This window comes from Sycon ciliatum, chromosome 1 (genome assembly GCF_964019385.1).
Source record: "Sycon ciliatum chromosome 1, ocSycCili1.1, whole genome shotgun sequence".
Classification (NCBI taxonomy): domain Eukaryota; kingdom Metazoa; phylum Porifera; class Calcarea; order Leucosolenida; family Sycettidae; genus Sycon; species Sycon ciliatum.
In genome coordinates, this window is record NC_088643.1 from 28868280 (window position 1) to 28889954 (window position 21675).

General features: G+C 47.1%; 2 protein-coding genes across 2 annotated transcripts in view; both read right to left on the reverse strand.

The window, feature by feature from the left end:
* On the reverse strand, positions 1-12909 carry LOC135821649 (mucin-2-like). Its single transcript, XM_065334651.1, has 5 exons — positions 10759-12909; positions 7337-9601; positions 5373-5588; positions 2519-2642; positions 1-1160 (listed from the first exon to the last, which is right to left on the reverse strand). The coding sequence occupies exons 1-5, from the start codon at positions 12770-12772 to the stop codon at positions 911-913; spliced, it is 4869 nt and encodes a 1622-aa protein (XP_065190723.1). The 5' UTR covers positions 12773-12909; the 3' UTR covers positions 1-910.
* Positions 12807-21675, reverse strand: part of LOC135826472 (uncharacterized) — a 25125-nt gene continuing 16256 nt past the window's right edge. The window contains exons 5-9 of the mRNA XM_065339111.1: positions 21230-21328; positions 19554-19623; positions 18442-18568; positions 12935-18040; positions 12807-12851 (exon numbers count right to left, since the gene is read on the reverse strand). Of these exons, the coding sequence (XP_065195183.1) occupies positions 12807-12851; positions 12935-18040; positions 18442-18568; positions 19554-19623; positions 21230-21328 (5447 nt within the window). The remainder of the gene's footprint in view (positions 12852-12934; positions 18041-18441; positions 18569-19553; positions 19624-21229; positions 21329-21675) is intronic.

The window sequence follows — 21675 nt, forward strand, 5'->3', positions numbered from 1 at the left end:
TGCGATTTAACATCCGGACGTGTATCATCTGGATTCAACACACCGTATGGCATAATCAAAGTTGAAAAGGACAAGGAGAAATAGCGTATGCATTTCGAAAGATGTTACAATACAGTCATGCTGCTATTTGTGACCATGGTCGTGGTGTGATACGTTATCTGTATGCATTTATGCAATTTAAATAGCCTATGTGTTACTACATGTAGTACCCAAAAATCCCTTAGTACAGGCATCATACATTTGTACTGGATAGCAAATGAAAATTACAAAGATTTTTTAAAGAACCTTTGTCCTTCTATTAAGAAACAAACTGTCAAATAACAAGCTACAACAATAGTCAAGCTCAGTTAAAAATCGTAAGTGCCAGTGCCAGCAATGTAACCACTTCTGAAGTACTCACAGCCACTGAATGTGTTTTAAAAGTGAATACTATTGTAATACCATGTCTCAAAAGCATAACATCTCACTATTTACTGCATGGTCGTCACAGTTGTTCGTCTAGATGATCCTTTATTCAAAACAGATCAAACAAATATTGAATTTCTGACTCGTTTCTAAATGATAAAACATTATAATTGAATATCTACTACAAGTTGTACTAGTACCATGATCTATGATAGGCGGCAGTAGCTATAACACTGGATTCTGTACCATGTACCATCTTCTTGTAGTGTACCTTCAATCTGGGTGCACTATGATCCATGGTGGATGACGGCCGCACGTCTGAGGTGCCACTGCAAGCGGAGACTGGACTTCGGAAGTAATAGTTCCAATGCCAACCAGCTGCATACAACGGTGAGGACAGCCGATTCTCTAGAATTCAAATTGCTGAATCTATTGCAGACGTTACTGTAGGTATAAAATTAATAGTAGCTTCTATAAATCTGTCATCTGGTAAACTGTGTCCACGCTAACACCTCAGCGACTCGTACTGGCCGTCACTCTCATTGACTGCTGGCATATTACTACTATGTGCTTGTGTCCCAGGCGGTCCAAACGGCTTCTTAGTTTCATCGTATGATGTTGTTAGCGAAACACTGTGAGGCAGGGCAGGCTGATCCAGTCCGTCCATGGCCGCTGCATGTGAATAGCTGGGATTGGTGAACTCAACAGGGGCACCTCGTCGCTGAACCTTACCCTTCGGTGTCATCACCAGTTTACTGTATGCAGTAGATCAGAATATATACAGAAGCAATGTTTAGAATGTAGACACAACCTACTGGACAGCAATGCATCCCCCAGTCCTGGACAATCATGTAGCACGGACAGGTAGATGCCACGGGAGAAGTACCTCTTTATCATTTTGTTTTGTTTCAAACGCCCTTTCAGCCCGAAAGCTGTTGCCAGGTAAGTTTGTTTAGGTGCCCTGTCTGTGCAGGACCAGCGGAAGCAGTTTCTGATTGGTTCGACCATACCATATAGTCCTTTACACTTTGTGTATGATATGGCGGGTACACATGACCTCTTCCTCAGTAGAGAACACACGTTGGTGACCAAACAGTTGTTCCGGTGGCCATGGCCTGACCAGTGGGATCAGTTTCTGCAGCCCCTGTTCAACGGTGACAGGACTGCATGGTCACATGTCCAAATCAACCATCTTCAGAAAAAGAGGAAGAGTTCTTTTGTGCATCTCTCTTCGGGCGCCTGTAAGAAAGGCAATTGCCTGTGTTATACGCCCAAGTAAAGGGTTAAAAGAGTGGCTATTGTTGTTGTTGTTGTTGTTGGTGGTGGTGGTGGTGGTGTTATTCTGCCTGGCCCCAGTGCAGCATGACACTGCACATCACAAGTGCCATGCACGCACTTAGCCCAGGACACACACATCCACTGGACGTGCCATGCACGCACTTAGCCCAGGACACACACATCCACTGGACACGCATCATATCCTGCTGTGCGAACCGCAGCATTGCATGGGAAGTGAATTCCAGACCGATGTACAGGCTGTCAGAGCCACTACGCAACTTTGCTAACATCATGTCAAGCATGACATTGTATAAGTTTGGACATCACACCACGATCAGGCCCGGCAAAACTCCAAGAGAGCTCAATGCCATAGAGGAAGAGCTGTCAACTCTCATGCTATCTCAGTCAATCATAACGGGTGGTATGATTGAAGTCAATCGAAGTCATGAAGTTTTTGGTTCCGGTCAAAGTAGATAGACAGATTGATAGATGGATAGATAGATAGATAAATGGAGAGAAAGCCGTCGGAACAGCAGCAGCAGCAGATTGGCCTTCGGTGCTGCAAGTGCTATCGCCACTTCTGCGGCAACTGCAGTGATTCCTTGTAATCAAAATTTTAATAGGTTAGTTCTAATACTGGGTATTAGAACAAGATGTGACCGGAAGCAAAGAGACAAGTAAAAGTTATTTCGATCCCTAGACCTGCTATAGCCCCTAGACCCACTATAGCCCCTAGACCCGCTATACGGTTAGATGCCTATACCTGCTATAGCCCCTAGACCTGCCATAGCCCCTAGACCTGCTATAGCCCCTAGACCTGGTATACGGTGCTTACCCAGTTCTTTGGCGTCGATACAAAATTAGAATAACCAGGACGAGTATGACAATCACCACGCCCAGACCAGCCACAACACCAGCTATCAGCCCTACGTTGCTTCCTGATGAGTCATTGGACTGACCTGCAGGGATAGGTGGCCACAGTGCATACACCCATGCCACAACAGCAGCAGCAGCAGCAGCAGCAGCAGTGACAGCAGCAGTAGTGGCAGCAGCAGCAGCAGTGGCAACAGCAGCAGCAGCAGTGGCAGCAGCAGCAGCAGCAGTGGCAGCAGCAGCAGCAGCAGCAGTGGCAGCAGCAGTAGTGGCAGCAGCAGTAGTGGCAGCAGCAGCAGCAGTGGCAGCAGCAGTAGTGGCAGCAGCAGCAGCAGTGGCAGCAGCAGTAGTGGCAGCAGCAGTGACGGCAGCAGCAGTGGCAGCAGCAGCAGCAGGGAACCGAACATAATCAGGACTTGTGGTGTGTGTGTTATTGTCAAGTCACTTTTTATAGCTCTATCATATTTATTCATCAAGAACGGCCTAGACTATAACTCTGACCCCCCCCCCCCCCCCCGCGCCCCCCCCCCCCCCCCCTCCTTGTTCAGCACCCGGCAGTCTGACTGTAGTATACGGGTTATAAGTCAACCCCAACCCCTTTTGGAACCTCAAACGTTCGTTCTTCAGTCAGCCTACCAACACAGCTTTCTACTTCGTGGACACTTTGTAAGAAGGAGTTTGTGGAGGAGGCATGTTAACTCACAAAGAGCAGCACTCTATTGACTCAAGTCGCAAAACAAAACAGTGTGGCTGAAACTGGTTTTGTGAAGTGCAGATCTGAAAAGCATACCAGGACAAGTTCCAGTGCGACTTTCCCTGGAGTGCATCAACTGACTGCAATCAACTGACTGCAATGGTGCACTAGCTGGATGGCGTAAACTCCACGCGTGTGTGAACTCAAGTGCGCTATACATGGCACACCACATGCGAGTTAATGCATTTCTTGACATACACATTACTGGATGTACATGTAGGTCGAATCCTGGTTGTAAGTTCACAGCCCCATTATTGGCTTCTATTTTTGATGCATGAAAGGTCGAGATATATATTCATAACCGGTGAAATGTAGTACACTTTATACATCACACAGGAATGATAAGACATGACATGTTGTCGGGGATTGCACCAACAGAGCTTGTTCACATCTTTGTCATGTGGTCATATCTCCAAAGAAACTATATACCGTAAAGTCGCGAATAAAAGCCGGGCTTAAAATATCAGTGGTACATATAAGCATGGTTTTCATACAAGCCTGGTTTGCATTAAAGCCTGATGCAGAAAGCGGCTTATATGCTTATTAGGCTGCATTCACACACGGTACAAAAATTCGCGTTTACTTGACCGTACAAGCCACTTGCAACGCCTGTGCATTCACACAGTCAAATGCAGCGCATGCCAAACACGTAAAGTGACCCGCGTGACCCATGGCGAAGAGCGGGAATTTTGATTTCTGCATGAGCTGAGCGCACCGGCTAGGTACAGTGCGGCACTTGGCTCAACATTTCAAAAATACTATTTCTTGGTCCGCTAGTATGATCTCGGTGGAACGGCTCCACAACTGGTGTAATCCTCTGAGTGTGCTGGAGTTGTAAACGATCGCGGCCGTGTATATCATTTCCTGATCACCTCCGGATAGCTGCTTTGCGCACAGATTCAGCTCATCTGCAATCCTCTTCTCGGCAACAGCTCTTTTCATCATAGTTCCACTTTGCTGGTATTTTCTCCATAGACTATAGTTCTATCAGCCGTAGCTCCACCTCGGCAGAAAAGACAACTCGAGGCATGGTACGGACTCTCCAAAAACTAACAAAAACTCTGCGCACTCAACACACCAAACCACTCGTTTCGACTTGCCTGAAAACTAAAAGTCGAAATCCGCTTTCAAAGCCGCCTTCAAAGCCGCTCCGGGATGGCTTTGAACTTTGATGTGATTTTTCACTTTTCGCGCATGTTTCCATGCCCACTTCAAAGAACATGATGCTTGTATGCGGTTTTGTACCGTGTGTGAATGGGGCCTAAGTTAATATATATAAAAATTATAAGCATATAAGCCGCTTTCTGCATCAGGCTTTAATGCAAACCAGGCTTGTATGCAAACCATGCTTATATGCACCACTGATATTTTGTGCCAGGTTTGTACGCACGCTTCTACGCGCGACACGCGTAGATCTACCACTAACTACCGGTATGGCGGCAGTTTTACTATGCACCGTACATAGCGCATGCACTCTTGACCTACCCGATCCGTGCTTGCATAGAAGCCAGGCTTCTACGCGCGACATACTTATATGCATTTGACCCGTTTGATTTCCAGGCTTCTATCCGCGATGTGCTTGTATGCAAACCCGGCTTTTATCCACGACTTTACGGTATGGCATGTGAACAGTGGAACCAACCTGGCTGATATAACATGACCCATTTGTGCAACCTTTGCTTGTCTGAAGTTGGAACCAACATGCCCATCTGGTCATGCAACAAATATAACATCTCTACTGTGGTTGGCACAGCACCAAGACGTCGCATGAAGACTTTGCTTTTGTTCTAGTGCACGGTTGACAACTTTGCTTCCGCTCGAGTATGCTGTTACAGACGTTGCTACTGTTCTTGTGTGCTGTTGGTTCAAAATGTGTCATGCGTGGTGACACTATTGCATATTAGGTGGTACACTGGGCACATTTCACAATGGGAAGGATACTGAGAGCAGCAGCTGGGATGAGTCAATGTTCACATGGTGTGTATGTGTGTGTGTGTGGCACATGTGTCATATAGTATGTCAGCACATAGTACAATGGCATGGACAGGAGAATCTTGCTTACTTGCTGATTCTTTCCTCTTTTCATCCTGGATGGCACTGTATATGGCGTCGGCAGCTTCGGCATGATTGTACACACGATCTAGTATTCCACTGAACGACTCGCCTTCCAGTCTGGGTCCAGTGAAGCCTACAAACCGATCAGCATACGTGCTGTACTTTCCATTGTTGAGGGAGATGATAAATGCCCGGACATCAGTGTCCGTCCACTGGGAAATGCCTGGTAGGATTAGAATGTAACACAAGACTTCATCATAACAGCACACGAGGAATTTCCAAACTTACCAGATGTATAACACGGAGAACACAAGAAAAGAGGAAGAGGAGGTGAAATATTATGACTTTAGAAGTGTATGTGTGTGTGTGTGTGTGTGTGTGTGTGTGTGTGTGTGTGTGTGTGTGTGTGTGTGTGTGTGTGTGTGTGTGTGTGTGTGTGTGTGTGTGTGTGTGTGTGTGTGTGTGTGTGTGTGTGTGTGTGTGTGTGTGTGTGTGTGTGTGTGTGTGTGTGTGTGTGTGTGTGTGTGTGTGTGTGTGTGTGTGTGTGTGTGTGTGTGTGTGTGTGTGTGTGTGTGTGTGTGTGTGTGTGTGTGTGTGTGTGTGTGTGTGTGTGTGTGTGTGTGTGTGTGTGTGTGTGTGTGTGTGTGTGTGTGTGTGTGTGTGTGTGTGTGTGTGTGTGTGTGTGTGTGTGTGTGTGTGTGTGTGTGTGTGTGTGTGTGTGTGTGTGTGTGTGTGTGTGTGTGTGTGTGTGTGTGTGTGTGTGTGTGTGTGTGTGTGTGTGTGTGTGTGTGTGTGTGTGTGTGTGTGTGTGTGTGTGTGTGTGTGTGTGTGTGTGTGTGTGTGTGTGTGTGTGTGTGTGTGTGTGTGTGTGTGTGTGTGTGTGTGTGTGTGTGTGTGTGTGTGTGTGTGTGTGTGTGTGTGTGTGTGTGTGTGTGTGTGTGTGTGTGTGTGTGTGTGTGTGTGTGTGTGTGTGTGTGTGTGTGTGTGTGTGTGTGTGTGTGTGTGTGTGTGTGTGTGTGTGTGTGTGTGTGTGTGTGTGTGTGTGTGTGTGTGTGTGTGTGTGTGTGTGTGTGTGTGTGTGTGTGTGTGTGTGTGTGTGTGTGTGTGTGTGTGTGTGTGTGTGTGTGTGTGTGTGTGTGTGTGTGTGTGTGTGTGTGTGTGTGTGTGTGTGTGTGTGTGTGTGTGTGTGTGTGTGTGTGTGTGTGTGTGTGTGTGTGTGTGTGTGTGTGTGTGTGTGTGTGTGTGTGTGTGTGTGTGTGTGTGTGTGTGTGTGTGTGTGTGTGTGTGTGTGTGTGTGTGTGTGTGTGTGTGTGTGTGTGTGTGTGTGTGTGTGTGTGTGTGTGTGTGTGTGTGTGTGTGTGTGTGTGTGTGTGTGTGTGTGTGTGTGTGTGTGTGTGTGTGTGTGTGTGTGTGTGTGTGTGTGTGTGTGTGTGTGTGTGTGTGTGTGTGTGTGTGTGTGTGTGTGTGTGTGTGTGTGTGTGTGTGTGTGTGTGTGTGCAACTGTGCATGCATGGTGCCCTCTGATTAGTGGAATCCAAGTCAGTCTGTGAGACTGGTAATAGCGCACAGCATTCTGGCAGTAGGAGTGACTTACCAGCTGGGAAATATTGGAACTTTGGCATTTAGGCAGTTTGTAATGCAGTGTCATGGAAATCCCATAAGAATCTAAGTTACCTATTTGTCATTAACATGTTCAATACAAAATCTTCTCCAAGGGAAAAGAGTCTAAAAATGTAGATTTTACGGCCATGCCATGCGCACACTCACTGTACATGCTACAAAGAACCAGTGGAGTAGACGGAGTGGTTCATGGCATGCCCTGGAATCTGGATAATAATAACGTTAGCGGCAATGTGTAAAAAACAGCATTTTGACCACTGTGTAGGGCTGATTCGCGGCATGTACGTGTATAGCCTAGATAGCTGACAACCACTTTGAATGCACCCGGCCTCTACGCCTCTGGGAACTCACCCTTCTCGAAGAATGGAATAGTTGTTGATTGTTCCTCTGGACGCTGAGTTGTTTCTTCAGGGGGTGCTGTGGTGGACAGCGATTCTTCTGTTTGCTGTGTTTCTATGGGTGCTGTAGCTGACTGGCTAGTCAGAGCTTCTGTTGTACCTGCTCCGGTTGTGGCTTCTCCAGTTGTGGCTTCTCCCGTTATTGCTAATTCTGTTGTGGCTGACTCGGTGGTAGCCGCCCCTGTTGTGCCTGCCACTGGTGTGGTTGTGTCGGTTGTGGCTGCACTGGTAGTGACTGCTCCAGTGGTGACTGCACCAGTGGTGACTGCACCAGTAGTGACTGCTCCAGTGGTGGCTGCACCAGTGGTGGCTGCACCAGTGGTGACTGCTCCAGTGGTGACTGCACTGGTAGTTGCTGCTCCAGTGGTGACTGCTCCAGTGGTGACTGCTCCAGTGGTGACTGCACCAGTGGTGACTGCACCAGTGGTGGCGGCTGGGGTGGTGACTGCTCCAGTGGTCACTGCTGGGGTAGTGGCTGCTGATACTGCTGTTGTGGCTACTGTTGCTATGGGCTCCGCTGATGTTGGTGCAGCTGTAGTTCCTGTCCCTGTTGTGTCCACTTCTGATGTATCTACAAGCACCGTGGTTGGCTGTGCAGTTGGCTGTGCAGTTGGCTGTGCAGTTGGCTGTGCAGTTGGCTGTGCAGTTGTTGCAGGGGTTGTAGTTACAACTGTAGTTGGCATTGATGTCGTCTCTTGGCTTGTAGGTTGCAGGGCTGTACTCGCTGCTGTACTCGCTGCTGATATCGTTGTTGTTGTTGCGGCAGATTGTAAAGACATAGTAGTAACAGCATCATGTGTAGTCTGTACAAGCTGCTGCTGTGTTGTTGTCACTGTTTGGCCTGTGCTCGGCGTGGCTACTTTGCTTGTTTGAGCGGTTGTCTTCATCTCAACTGTTGATGGTGTGTATGCAGTTGTCACTTGGATCTGCTGTGATGTAGAAGGTCGTGGCTCAGTGGGACGTGTGGTTGCAACTGACATTGGGGGAGATGACTGATCGGCTGAAGTAAGGACCGCTGTTGAACTTGCAGAGGTTGGACTTGCAGAGGTTGAACTTGCAGAGGTTGGACTTGCAGAGGTTGAACTTGCAGAGGTTGAACTTGCAGAGGTTGAACTTGCAGAGGTTGGACTTGCTGATGTAACAGGAACAGGAGAAGTTGTCAGTCGTGAGGATGAGGATGTGGAAGGAGCTGCAAAAGAACTTGTCGGAGGACCAGGTTCAGTCGGTATGGTGGTGATTGCCTGAGTTGTCGGGCTGGATGTTGTTGGTGTTGTTTGTAGTGCAGTTGTACCTTGTGGCTCTGTTGGACGTGTACTGACTGTAGCTGGAGCTGAGCTGTATGGTTGGCTCTGCGACATCGTTGTAAGTGTAGTTGATGAAGGCTGGCTGGCAGTCACACTTGAGGTAACTTGCGCCACTGTGGATGGCGTGCTGCTGTAGGAAGAGCTTGTCGACGGTTGAGGTTCAGTTGGTATGGTGGTCGGTGTGGTGGTTGGTGTAGTGGTTGGTGTGGTGGTCGGTGTGGTAGTTGGTGTGGTGGTTGGTGTGGTGGTTGGTGTGGTGGTCGGTGTGGTGGTCGGTGTGGTGGTTGGTGTGGTGGTTGGTGTAGTGGTTGGTGTGGTGGTTGGTGTGGTGGTTGGTGTGGTGGTTGGTGTGGTGGTTGGTGTGGTGGTTGGTGTGGTGGTTGGTGTGGTGGTCAGTGTGGTGGTTGGTGTGGTGGTTGGTGTGGTGTTTGGTGTAGTGGTTGGTGTGGTGGTTGGTGTGGTGGTTGGTGTAGTGGTTGGTGTGGTGGTTGGTGTGGTGGTTGGTGTAGTTGTTGGTGTGGTGGTTGGAATAGTAGTTGTGGTAGTGGTTGGTGTGGTGGTTGGAATAGTAGTTGTGGTAGTGGTTGGTGTGGTGGTCGGTATGGTGGTTGGTATGGTGGTTGGTATGGTGGTTGGTGTGGTGGTCGGTGTGGTGGTTGGCGTGGTGGTTGGTGTGGTGGTCGGTGTGGTGGTCGGTGTGGTGGTCGGTGTGGTGGTCGGTGTGGTGGTCGGTGTGGTGGTCGGTGTGGTGGTCACAATCAATGTTGTAAGTCCTGTAGTTGGTTGCGGTGATCCTGTTGTGATCTGGCTAACATTACAATAGGCAGGTAATGCTTGTGTTATGGTAGACAAGTAAAGCTGGTCAGGGAACCTACTGCTGACAGTGTTAACTGCAACACTGGGCACGGAAACACCTGCAGTGGTGCAATGCACAGAACAAGCACAAGTGCAATGTTTAACACTCACGACGGCCGCTAACACCCGGAAAATCCAGCAGGAGAATACGTCTCACAGCCAGTGGTACAAGTGCTGAAAACCCTAGTAGCCGCATTCACATACCCCTTGGTCTAGCCACGAGTTCCCAGTTGACTGCGGTTAGCAGCATGGCTAGAAAAACCATTGCCAGGCAGGACTTGAACCAGGCACGTCTTTCATCTCAATTGTGGTCTTAGACCAACCCACTGTGCCCGCCTGGCTCCACTGTTCTATGTAGCATAAACGAATGGAGATAGTGGCATAACAGTTTCCTAGCTGGGTATCTAAACTAGACCTTTTCTTATCCAACCATCCATAAAAATACCAGAGATGAAGCTGCAGGAAGTGTCCAGCCTGTTTGTTCATTAATCTTACCGACAGCATTTTAGCCTGTTTGCTCATTAATCTTACCGACAGCATTTTAGCCTGTTTGTTCATTAATCTTACCGACAGCATTTTAGCCTGTTTGTTCATTAATCTTACCGACAGCATTTTAGCCTGTTTGTTCATTAATCTTACCGACAGCATTTTAGCCTGTTTGTTCATTAATCTTACCGACAGCATTTTAGCCTGTTTGTTCATTAATCTTACCGACAGCATTTTAGCCTGTTTGTTCATTAATCTTACCGACAGCATTTTAGCAGCACGTCCTAGTACATGTAGTAGGGTACTCTAATTTCAGAAATTTTAGGTGCTCAATATTTTCGGTATGAGAGCAAAAGGCCAGGTTAGGTGAACGGAAATTGTAGGTACAGAGAAGCAGTTGCCTATTGGATTATGTGTGTCAGTGTTTGTTCGGTGCATTGAAATTTTAGGTATGAAACCGATGCACCGAAAGTACTGAAAATAAAAGTATACCGAAAATTTGTGAAATGACAGTATGCAAATTTGCATGCATGGCAATGAACAGTACATGCGCTCTACAGGAAGAGGTACAGCTGTGGGTGATCCACTGGCTGACCACCTATCGAAGAGTTGCCCGTAGCGGCTGCACTGTAAAATAACACGAATAATCGAATAGCCGTTATGAAGACAGTACACTATAATTCCTTTCCTGTGAGTTCTGAGTACATGCATAAGTAAACTTTCAGCTTACTTGTTAGGTTGCTGAGAGTAAATTGACCTGTTGCTGTCGATGTTCTCTGGCAGCCGGTGATGTTGTAGGCTGCTGAAAGTGAGATATCCTTTGTGCCAGCTGATTTTGCCAGAATTCCAGTTACAAGTAGACCAAGTTGACCCCCACCAGTGATGCTTGTCAGTGTTGGGTCAGCTGCAAAGTTTAGAATGCCACTTGGTGATACATATATGAACGGACTGTTCTCAAATGAAAGCGTGCCGGACTTGATTTGCTGTAGGCAGCTGACACCAAAGTCATAGTTGCACAGCTGTGAAGCAGTGAAAGATGTTTTGCTACAAAGCGCGTCTTGTGATGTGCTAAATGCTCTGAGTGCCTTGCTCGCATATTGCATTGTACCATTGCTATCCACCATCCCAGTATAGAGATTACTCCTTAGTGTTTGCAATGGAGTGCATGGCCCTTCATAGCTGATCATCAACATATTGCCATTAGCATTCCAATTGGCGCTTCTCTGTATCAAGTCCAGCCGAAGCCTGTTCATACCCGTCATCAAGTTGGCAGTGACGCTAACATTTCCTGGCCAGCTTGTTTCAACATTGATTGCGCTCACAAGCAGATCGTTAATCCACAGGCGAATTGGTTTGCGTGATGATGCAGAAAAGTAGAATGTGTACGTGCCGTTGACAGGCGCACTAAGGAATGCCCAATAACGGACGGCATAGTTGTACGTGAATGACTTGGTGGAGAGTGTGTCAATAGTTCCGGATGCAGTGTACTCTACGGGACCATGGCTGTTGAACTGAGCTGCCCAACCCAGCTGACTCTCTACTTTGGTTAGTGTGGGACGGGCAGCTGGATCATTGAACGATGCAGGGAGGTAATAGCTGGAACTGCCACCTGAAGCAGGGAAATATTGCAGGTACTGGATCACTGGGGTGTTTGTCTGTTCGGGAGGTGAAGTAGTGGCTATTCTGTACTGGAAGTACTCTGCAATTACACCTTGCTGTGGAATGTTGGTGGCCTGGATACGTATTTGCACACTGCTGATTTTGAGTAGAGCTGTTGGTTGTATGGTACCACCTGTCTCCAGTATTACACTGCTGTCACGTGTACCATTCAGTATGCCCTGTTGCCATAGTGTGCTGCCATTCAGTGTAGCCGTCGACCTCTTCAGTGTCATTCTGCCCTGTAGAGTCAGCCTTCCTGATGACCACAGCTTACTGTCCTGCATCACCAGGCTACCGGCAATCATAGCTGTGTCGACAAAGCGTGCCGATGAGTTCTGTACAAGGATGGAGCTACCGGAACTCAGTGCCAGCTGTCTCAGAACTTTCACTGTGCTACCTGACTTGATGTCAATGGTCCAGCCTGATGGAATAATAAATGTAGAAAGTGTTGAAGTGGATTTGCTCTCCAGCGTTATCAGTCCAGCTGTACCTGCCCTGAGACGCCACTGCGTTGCTTCATCCATGGCAAGACTTTCATGGATAGTTACCTTTCTTGCATACATATCTAGGTGGCATCCTCCAATTTGCACTTTCCTGAAATGTGCTGTCTGCGTGCTGGAGCGGAACTGAATAAGGGTAATGGTGTTCAAGCTCCACAGTCGTGGTAATCCAGTAACATTGTTAGTAAGCGTCCATGAATAATAGTGTTCAATCAGCTGTGGCCAGTGACTGAACGGGTTAAGACTGCTGTATGGTATTCCCATGGGGAATCCCCAGAAGTTCCACTTTCCACCACTAGCAACAAATGGAATGGTGGCAGTGTTGATGTACATATATAGATGGTATGTGTTTATGGTGCCGTAGTTCAATATTGATCCGGTATACAAGAATACGCTTATTGTGCTGCTGGCAAGGAACCGCGATGCAAAGTGAATGGTTCCATAGTTGAGGATGTCATTGTAAAGACTGATACTGGATGTGTGGAGAAATGCAATAGTGCCATAGTTGGTAATTCCTTGGCTGTACATGCCTGGTACCAACACATAACTTCCATAAGTATTCCAATAGCGTGTTGCAAATGTCATAGTGGCATCGGCATTGATGATGATATGACATCGCTCACAATAACCAAATGTGACTGACTGGTTCCAAGTGAGGGCATTTCTGCAGGTAAGTGTTACATTGCTGAGGTACCGGTACTGGCTGGATGATGTTGAACTTGCCTCTCTGGATGATGTTGAACTTGCCTCTCCCAGGACAGTCATGGTGTTGAACGTTACAAAGCCACGCTGACTCGATGCCATTGGTCCAGTCATGCGACTGTTTGCGCTCACCCACTTGATATCACCTGCTTGCACGGTGCCATAGATTAGTATGTCTGGACTTCTTAGTACCCATAAGTTTGAGATGTTGACTGATGTGTAATGGTCAATAACCAAGGTTGGCTTACTATTGGGTCCACCAACTTCAAGAGAGTTGACTGTGACTGGAGTCGACGCACTGATTACCACTTTGTAAGATCCTGACAGCGTGATGAATACATTGTCTGTTGAAAGTGGTACTCGCGCTGGCAACCAGTTACTAGCATGATGCCATGAGCCACCATTGGGATTGTTCCAGTAGGCTACTGATGTGGTGCTGGTACCGCCAAACTGTACGTTGCCACTAAGACTCCCCCCTCGGTTGAACAGTGTTGCTGTGAATACAGCAGCTCCCATGCCCGCAGTCTTCTTGATCACTCCACGGTTGATAATAGATGATGGGGCTGTGGCAAAAGTCTGGGAGTACCAGAAGATGTCCTGTTGTATGTCCAATACACCCGTGGCTGCAATGTCTATCAATGATTTGTTGTTGATTAGATTCAAGCTATTCTCTGCCATGACACAGGTTGCCACCTGCAATGGTGTGTAGGCTGTTGATGCATATGTGCGCCAAGTTGGTACTGACGTGCGGTAAAACAGCTTTGATGCAGGGATATTTTGTTTTGGTACACTTGGTCCTTCGTAGCGAAGAAGAATTGGGTTGGAGTAGGAACTGGTGGAAGTGAAGAGTGCCTCAAAGCGAAGGTGAACATAGCCAACAGACAAGGTGACCGATCCTATACTTCTCTCCTGGTTGACACTAGATGTGGAACTAGTAGCCTGAATGAAGTTACTGTTGACCCATAGTCGAGTGTAGGCACTGTAGATGATGGAGAAAAACGTGTATGTACCCGCCGTGTCAATTTTCAAGTATGAGCTCCAGCGTACAGCATAGTTGGATGTGAACGAGGTGGGTGATGATGAGTTGACCAGGATGCCTCCAGCTTGATAATCTTGTGGACTGAGTGAGGTAAATGTTGATGGTCTTGTGATGTCCTTCTCCAAGCGCACTATGTTAGCTTTGATGGTTGTGTCATCAAAGGTGGGATTAATGCAGTAGGATGAGCACGACGATGCTGCTACACATGGTGCACACAACCGAGGGGAAGAAGGAGGCGAACTAGTTACCTGGTTTGCTACGCGATACTGGTAGTACTCGGCGATTACTCCATTTGATGAGTCACCAAACACAGGAGCATAGGACAGCACTAATGTTAGCCCATCCAGTGCCTTCAAGTTCTGGCTAGAAAGTCTGCAGTCCTGAGTCACTCGGACTGAGTCATTTCCCATGTTGCCCACAAGAGAACCACCAGTCCATACCAGCGATCTGTGCACATTCAATAGTGCATCATGGAGCCGCACCACCCCATCCACTCTTAACTGCTGTGTGTCGACGGTTGCATTCTGAACTATCAGGGATGTGTTGGAGTTGATGTAAAGGTCATCCAGAAACTGAACAACTCCTCCGGTTCCTGTGATGTCCAACGACGAGTTTGCACCAAGCACTGTTCGTCCAGCGAAAGAAACATTTGCTACTTGCTGGCAGTTCAGTGCCCAACCAGCTTGCATTTGTAGACTGCCAAACGACACCCGCGTAGCTGATCTCAGCACTGTAAAACTGGCTCCAAGCGATGCTGTGCTCAGATCCAGTAGACTCAGGGCAGGCATAGACACACTTCCACTCACATAGAACGCAACCCCTGGAGAGTTTCTCACTAGGACTGTCACTCTGCCGTATGTCTCGATTTCCCCAAACGTTGTGCCACTCCCAAAGAAGTTTTGAATGTACCAAAAGGTTGTACCGGTCGGATCCCACACGATTGGGTGGCCACTGTAAGCAGCTGCCAAGAACGCTGTCGACCCACCTACATTGTAGTAGTTAGGTGGAGCCGCCATGGAGTTATTCTGTAATGGCTTGCTCCAAATACGATACTTTCCTGAGCCAGCAGAGTATGGTGCTCCTGATCTTGTGCTGGTGCCATACATGTAGTATGTTACCATATAGACATCAACAGTTCCATTGTTGGTCCATTCTCCATGAGCATAGTATGTCCTGGATCCTACAGAAAAACTGTTAGAAGCTAGAACAATTTTACCTTGGTTGGTGACAGTCCAATAGTTGTAGGTACTGCTCGTGCCCACACCGATCTCCATTGTAAAATTGCCATAGTTGTTCATTGTTCCTACACCACTTTGCAAGTATAGATATTGTGATTGCAGGATCAGTGTACCATGGTTGTTCAGTATGCATGCACTGCAGTATAAATACTTTACGAGTTGATAAGATGCCTGCATCAGACCCATGTTGCTAATGGTTAAACCCTGTACATACCGAGAGGACGGTGCTGTTCCCGTTGGTGACTGTGCAAAGAGGAATGTCTTCTGGACAGTCAACACACCACCCTGATTTGTGACTGTTTTACCAATGAGGTATGTTCCAGACCAGGTGAAACGGCTAGTCTGTATTTCACCGTCAATTGTAAGTCGATTTGAATGGACTTCAAGGTGGTCTGTCACAATGAGTTTAGCAAACAGTCCAACATTGAGTTCTGGTTGAGACACACCACTTCCAATCTGTAAGTTTTCTACCTGATATGTCATGCTGCCAAAGGGAAGTAGGATTTGATAATTACCCTCCAACGTTATGAAGACAGAGCTCTTTGGACCAGGTATTCCACTAGGTAGCCAGTTGTTTGGATCCGTCCATGTGCCACCAATTGGGTTTTGCCAAAAGTAGGCACTGCTGTCTGTAGTCGGTGTGCTGAATGCAAACTGACCTAGAATGTTTGTGATGGAACCAGACGCCTTGTTGTTCAGTTGCAGTGTCAGTGAAGCAATGCCACCGCCGGTTTTCAGCAAGTTGCCATAGTTGACCAACTTGGGGAGTTGTGTACCCGACACAAGACTTAGCCACAGGAAATCGGACACAAACTCCAAGTGGCGATTACTCTCTACGGTGACTGTTGCTCCACTTCGTGAGAACATGAGACCTTCGTCAGACATCTGTGTTACATTGGGGGGCAAGGAGAGAAGGGTATTCAGCAAAGCACCTGTTGGGTTGACAGTCAGGGCACTGTCTGGGATGGATTGGTTAGCAAATCCAGGTCCTGAGTAGTAGATTGTGTAAGCATTGTCATTGCTTGCTGCATCCACACTCACAATGAAGTCGACACGAATTAGATGCAGGCCCGCTGTGAGAGTCATCTGGGCTGACGAGTAGCGCAGTATGCTGGAGGATCGACTTTGTGGGTTGATGATGACGTTGTTGTCTAGGGAAAGGCGCATGCTACCGTAGCGATATTCGATGAAGAACTGGTAGTTGCCAGCTGTACTTATACTCAAATAGGACAGCTTGCGTACTGCAAACCTTTCCGTGAATGACCATGGCGAGACGGTGTCAATTGAATTTCCATTAGAGCTGTACATGATTGGTGTCAATCCGATGTCATTTGGAGATTGACCAAGAGACTTACTTGCAAAGTTTATCGTTGGAATTGCAGTGAGGTTATCAAAGTCCTGAGGCAGAGTAGAGCTAGGATAAGAATAACCAAAGAAGTAGAATAGGCTGGTTGTACTGACAAAGGTTGATTTCGGTGTGGGTACCCGGTATTGGAAGATCTGAGTGAGGACCGGCATCGTCTGGCTGAGCGTTGCTGGCCTATTTGCAATGGTCAGTGTGACATTCTGCAGAGTCTTGACAGACTTTCCTGTGATATTGCATGGCCCCAGTGCCATGACATTGCTGTTCTGACCCAGTATTGTACCGCCTTGCCATCGCAACACACCGCGTACAGTGATAGTTGTTGATGACCATGTAGAGTTCATGGTGCCGTAGAGATCCAGGTGGTAGATGGACAGTGAGCTCAGTGACATATTGAGAGATGCGCTTGTCCCAATAGTGACACTAGAAATGCTGACAGGTTTAGGTGGGGCGGCAGTATCATATAGGTACATAGAGCCCTGGCTACGCAAGCGCAGTGAATTGTTGATTGTAGAGTCTGTGGACATGTTCACACGCGATCCATCAGCCACGATCACTTCCGACAGTGTGGAAGTGACCAGTGCTGCATAGACATTAACATTGGTAGCAAGGTAAAGGGACGAATAGGCAACTCCCACTATAGACAGTCGGACACTGACTTGGTTGGAGCTAACCAGTCGTAACTGAACATAACCATTGAGCTTGCAAGATGGTAAATTACCCGTGTATGATGATAGGCTGGAGATCTGTACCAGAATCTGACGACTTCGACTCCACTGATTTGGTAGAGCAGTGGAAAAGATATCAGTGATGTAGGCTTGCCATGATGCCTGGGAGCCTAGTCTTCGTGGCAGTGTGCTTGTGGTGAAGCGAGGGAATGAGTACACCTCTAGACTGCTGTTTGTGTAGTCGCTAGTATAGGTTATGGAGCTGGACATAGTGAAGGTTAGGTGACAGAAGTAGGAGCGTATCCTACCGACTCTCAATAGGGGATTGCTGAAGCCTATTGAGATAGCTGATTGAGATGTGGTCTGGTAGACAAACACCATTTGATTGAAGTTCTGTATGATCAACTGGTAGGTTATGCTGCTGGGACTGGTGGAGGCCATTATGAACATACCCCGGTTGATCAGATGTGGTCGGCTTGCATCAACATCTCCCGATGTGAACCATGACATTGTGTTGGTTAGAAATGTGGCATTCCTCTCATTGATAATCTGACACTCTATGCACGTAGTTCTCAGGCCATTCAGCTCTGGAGCAAATGTGAGATTACCATGGTTTGTTAGAATCACCCTACTGAGGGTTTTGGAATTGGAGTAGCTGACATACATGGAATCACGGACAGTTATCTGGCCCTTTGGAGAGGTAGATGTTGCACTAGTTAGTGCTCCATAGATAGATGTGCCAGAAAACAGGAGTTTGTTGGCGTCCAACAATCCATAGACATAGAGTGTGCGGCTGTAAATGGTGAACGTGTCCAGTACTCTCAAGCTGCCGCCGGACAAAATCTGGTCAAAAGGGAGAAGCACAAATAGTAAAAAAACACACACACACATACCCACACCAATATCACATGACGTACTGGTACCAGGCACGCCTTAGTTTATGCCTTGTACGAGTATAGAAGAACAGCAAGAGGATAGAATTCTTTCTCTGCGTTGATATAAAGTTGGCGTAGACAGGCACGATTTCAGGTAGTACTTCAGGTAGTATTTCAGATAGTAGTATTGTTATGGCTAGAATTGTGAATAGCTCTAAGTTAAAGGTACTGCAAATTGCAAACTAATGGATATAGTCTACCTTGCTGTTTTAGGAGCAGAATACTCTGCATGCAGCCAGCATTGGTATTGTTCTTGGCATGCTATACAGTTCTGCTTCAGAAAGGCAGTCTTATTAAGCCTTCACATACCTGTAGGGTATTTGACTTGTAAGTACTTGTGCCGAGAGTGAGATTGGTGACAGTGACGCTATCCTGTAAGTTAATGGTGAGTGCCCCTGGTTGCGATATGACCACAGTGTCATAGTTAGATGGTTTCCTGTATCAAGGAGAAGGGCAACAAAGCAATCCAATAAAAAAAAATCTTCAATAGCAATTTAAAAAAAGTTTCAATCACTTGGTACATGGTGAACACTGGGGAAGGAGGACAGAATGATACTGGATGTCTCTGATTACACACACAATCCCATCAATTCTAGAATCTGCTACCATGCAAGCCATTTACATCTACAGTTCCATCATCAGAATCCATGTAATCCACTACGCCCAACTCTCCATTGAAAGCAGAATCTGCCTTTCGCATTTGACCTATGCTCTTTCAGAGTCCATGCAGGCCTGCTCCCTGGTTACAACTGAGGTGCACAAGGAGTCGGCCCGGATACCATGGATACGTGATCACCTTACATATCTTGAGTGAACCACAACAAGATCTCAAGACAAATTGTAAATGGTCGATATCTTCTCATTCAAGTCATTCAACAGTTTGGAAGCTTGGTCTAGAATATGAATTGAAACCGTACTACCCATTGGATAATTGCATGAGCCACCATTGGCTTCCATTACTGGCATGCACGTGTGGCACCATACGATTCACATACCAGTAAATGTGCAATCCAGTAGCACAATACAGTCTAAACTGTTTTTTTTGTTTTTGTTTTTCGAGATCGGCCAGCAGCGCATGTGACCATGTGCCAAGTACTGCCGCGCACTGTGGCTACTATATTGGCAGGTGTTAGGACAAAATAGGATAGGAGCAGATCACGTGTTGTACACATGGTTTATTTTCCATTCCAACAGCTGTGATCTGCGCGTGTTGACATCAGTTGGTTTCTGACACTTCAGAAATACTAAGAAAGCTTCTAGTGACACCAAATCTGGCTGAAATACAAATTCATTCTGTATGGATGATTTAAAATAACTAATCATTCTAGGCATGTGCAATTTTGGGTGCTTATCGTTGCAGGCCAAAAGAGCTGTTTTTTTTACACAAGTTGAGAATATCTTTTCACTGTTCTATTCATTACCTGGGTGTCCAGTTGCTCGGATCATCCCAGTCTATTGTACCACCACTACCGCTCCAGAACACCGTGGTTGCTGCATAAAGGTATGGAGTAGCAAAGAGTTAGACACATGCATAGAGCGCATTGTTATACTGCTTGTGGAGTATGCCAATGTTACCATGGTTACTGCTTGTGGATTATGATAATGTTACCATAGTTACTGCTTGTGGAGTATGGTACTGCTACTAATGGTAATAGGCGATTCACACAACGTGTAAATGCACGATAACAGGTTTGTGTAGAAGTGGACAAGCAGCCCATGAGATTCACACACACAATGTACACCAGACCCGTGCAAGTGTTGCATGCATATGTCTACTCTTAGCCTCGATCGAGCATACCACAGTGACGCGCATTTAAGCGCATGTGCCTATATCCGGGCATAAGCGCACCCTCACAAATAAGCGCATCGGCTTATAAAGTGAACCTAAATTCAATTCCATCCCACGACACACAGACACCATGTTCACATAGTTTGGTGTGCACTGCGGTATTTGTTTGGTGTGCACTGCGGTATTGCACATGTACTGTTGTGGACATGGAAATCCGGTCACACGTCTAGCGGCCCCAGGGTGCTGGCCATGCAGCCGTGGATAAGCGGTACACACATGCATTTTATGCGCTGCAGCGCGCTAGTCGCATCCGATCAACATGTGCCCTGCACACAGCGTTCTGTACGCGCTGAGGGCACCGGCCCCGGTCAATCGACCGGATTTCCATGTCCACGACTGTAGTATTTGCATAATTATACAAGGTATCGGTACACTAGCAGCTCAAGTGCATGCGCCTATGTGGGAGACAAAAATGACCCGCAAAAAAATAACAAGAAATGCAAAAACTCACTCATCAGCGCATGTGCCTTTATGTGCGTCACTACGGTACTCAAGTAACTCAAGTACCATACACTAGCCGTTGGAGGTATGTGGTCTGGCTGGAGGGGTGTCCGGGGGTGTCCTCCGCGAAAAATTTGAAATTAGGGTGCAAAATCATGCATTCTGGGCACTTTTTGGCATTGCGTTAAAAAAATGGTCCGGCCAAAGCCGGACCGACCAGACCGGCTGCTACGTACCGGACTAGTACTTTCGCTGGTTTTACTCACGTGCAAAGCACAAACGTGGGCGAGTGGCTCACGGGCAAGTTGAAACAGATTTTGCTCGCGCTTTGATCACATGAGTACATGTATATCTCTATAGATACAGTGCAATACACGTGAGTTTGAGCGTCGTGTGAGTTGCCTATTTAACTATTGCAAGGATCAACTAGTAAGAAACGAATGATGTCCATTTCGGGGACGACAAAAAACCCTCAGTTTGCGGTGACCCTTAAGCCAAGGACCCCAAGCCAAGGACCTTAAGCCAAGGACCCCAAGCCAAGGACCCCAAGCCAAGGACAAGTACACACACAGTATAGTAAAGTGAAATGCAGTCGTGGTGTCACTCAAGTTTGCGCCTTGCATTATTTTGCAGCCCAGTGTTCACAGGTCTAGGGCTGCGCAACACCTGGCGCGGACTTGCGTGATGCGACTGGATTTCATCATGATTGTTATCAAAGATGCCCCACAACGTTGCTGACTTCATCGTGAGTGGCCGGGGGTTAATGGATGCTCAGAGTAAACCCTTCTGTCTATAGCTTGAGCTTACCTGCAGGTGGTGTTGTAGGTGGTGCAGTGGATGCCAGCGGTGTGGTTGCCATGGTGATTGCACTGCCAGTGCCACCAATCGGTGCAGCCGTTGATGAGCCTGTCATCAGGACCATGTCAAAAATTAGCAGAACAAGTAGAAAAGTATCACTTTACTTCGAAAATCAATCCAGACTAGTACACTGCTACCTGTGTCATTTCAGAGGCATGCGAAAGAACTGAAAAGGAAAGAAAAATGAGTACTCTCCCATCAGCTCAAAGCTGAACCATACCTTGACCTCTCATGCAAAAGGAACTGTCACCCAATAAGTTTGCAACTCAGCTTCGTTCTCTTGCATGTGGTCGGATTTCATCGGCTATCACTGATCATTTTAATTAATTGTAGCATATTTGTGGCTGTTTTATCCCAAGGTTAGAAAGCTGAAAGTGCCAACTCTGTAGATACTA

What these genes read in the sequence shown, in the direction of transcription:
- LOC135821649 (XM_065334651.1), bottom strand. Translation starts at nt 12,772, where the DNA reads ATGACATTTGCAACACGCTATTGGAATACTTATGGAAGTTATGTGTTG. An exon ending in TATTCCATTCTTCGAGAAGG is followed by an intron (nt 5,589 to 7,336) that starts GTGAGTTCCCAG and finishes TAATCCTACCAG; the next exon opens with GCATTTCCCAGTGGACGGAC. An exon ending in TATCGACGCCAAAGAACTGG is followed by an intron (nt 1,161 to 2,518) that starts GTAAGCACCGTA and finishes TACTGCATACAG; the next exon opens with TAAACTGGTGATGACACCGA.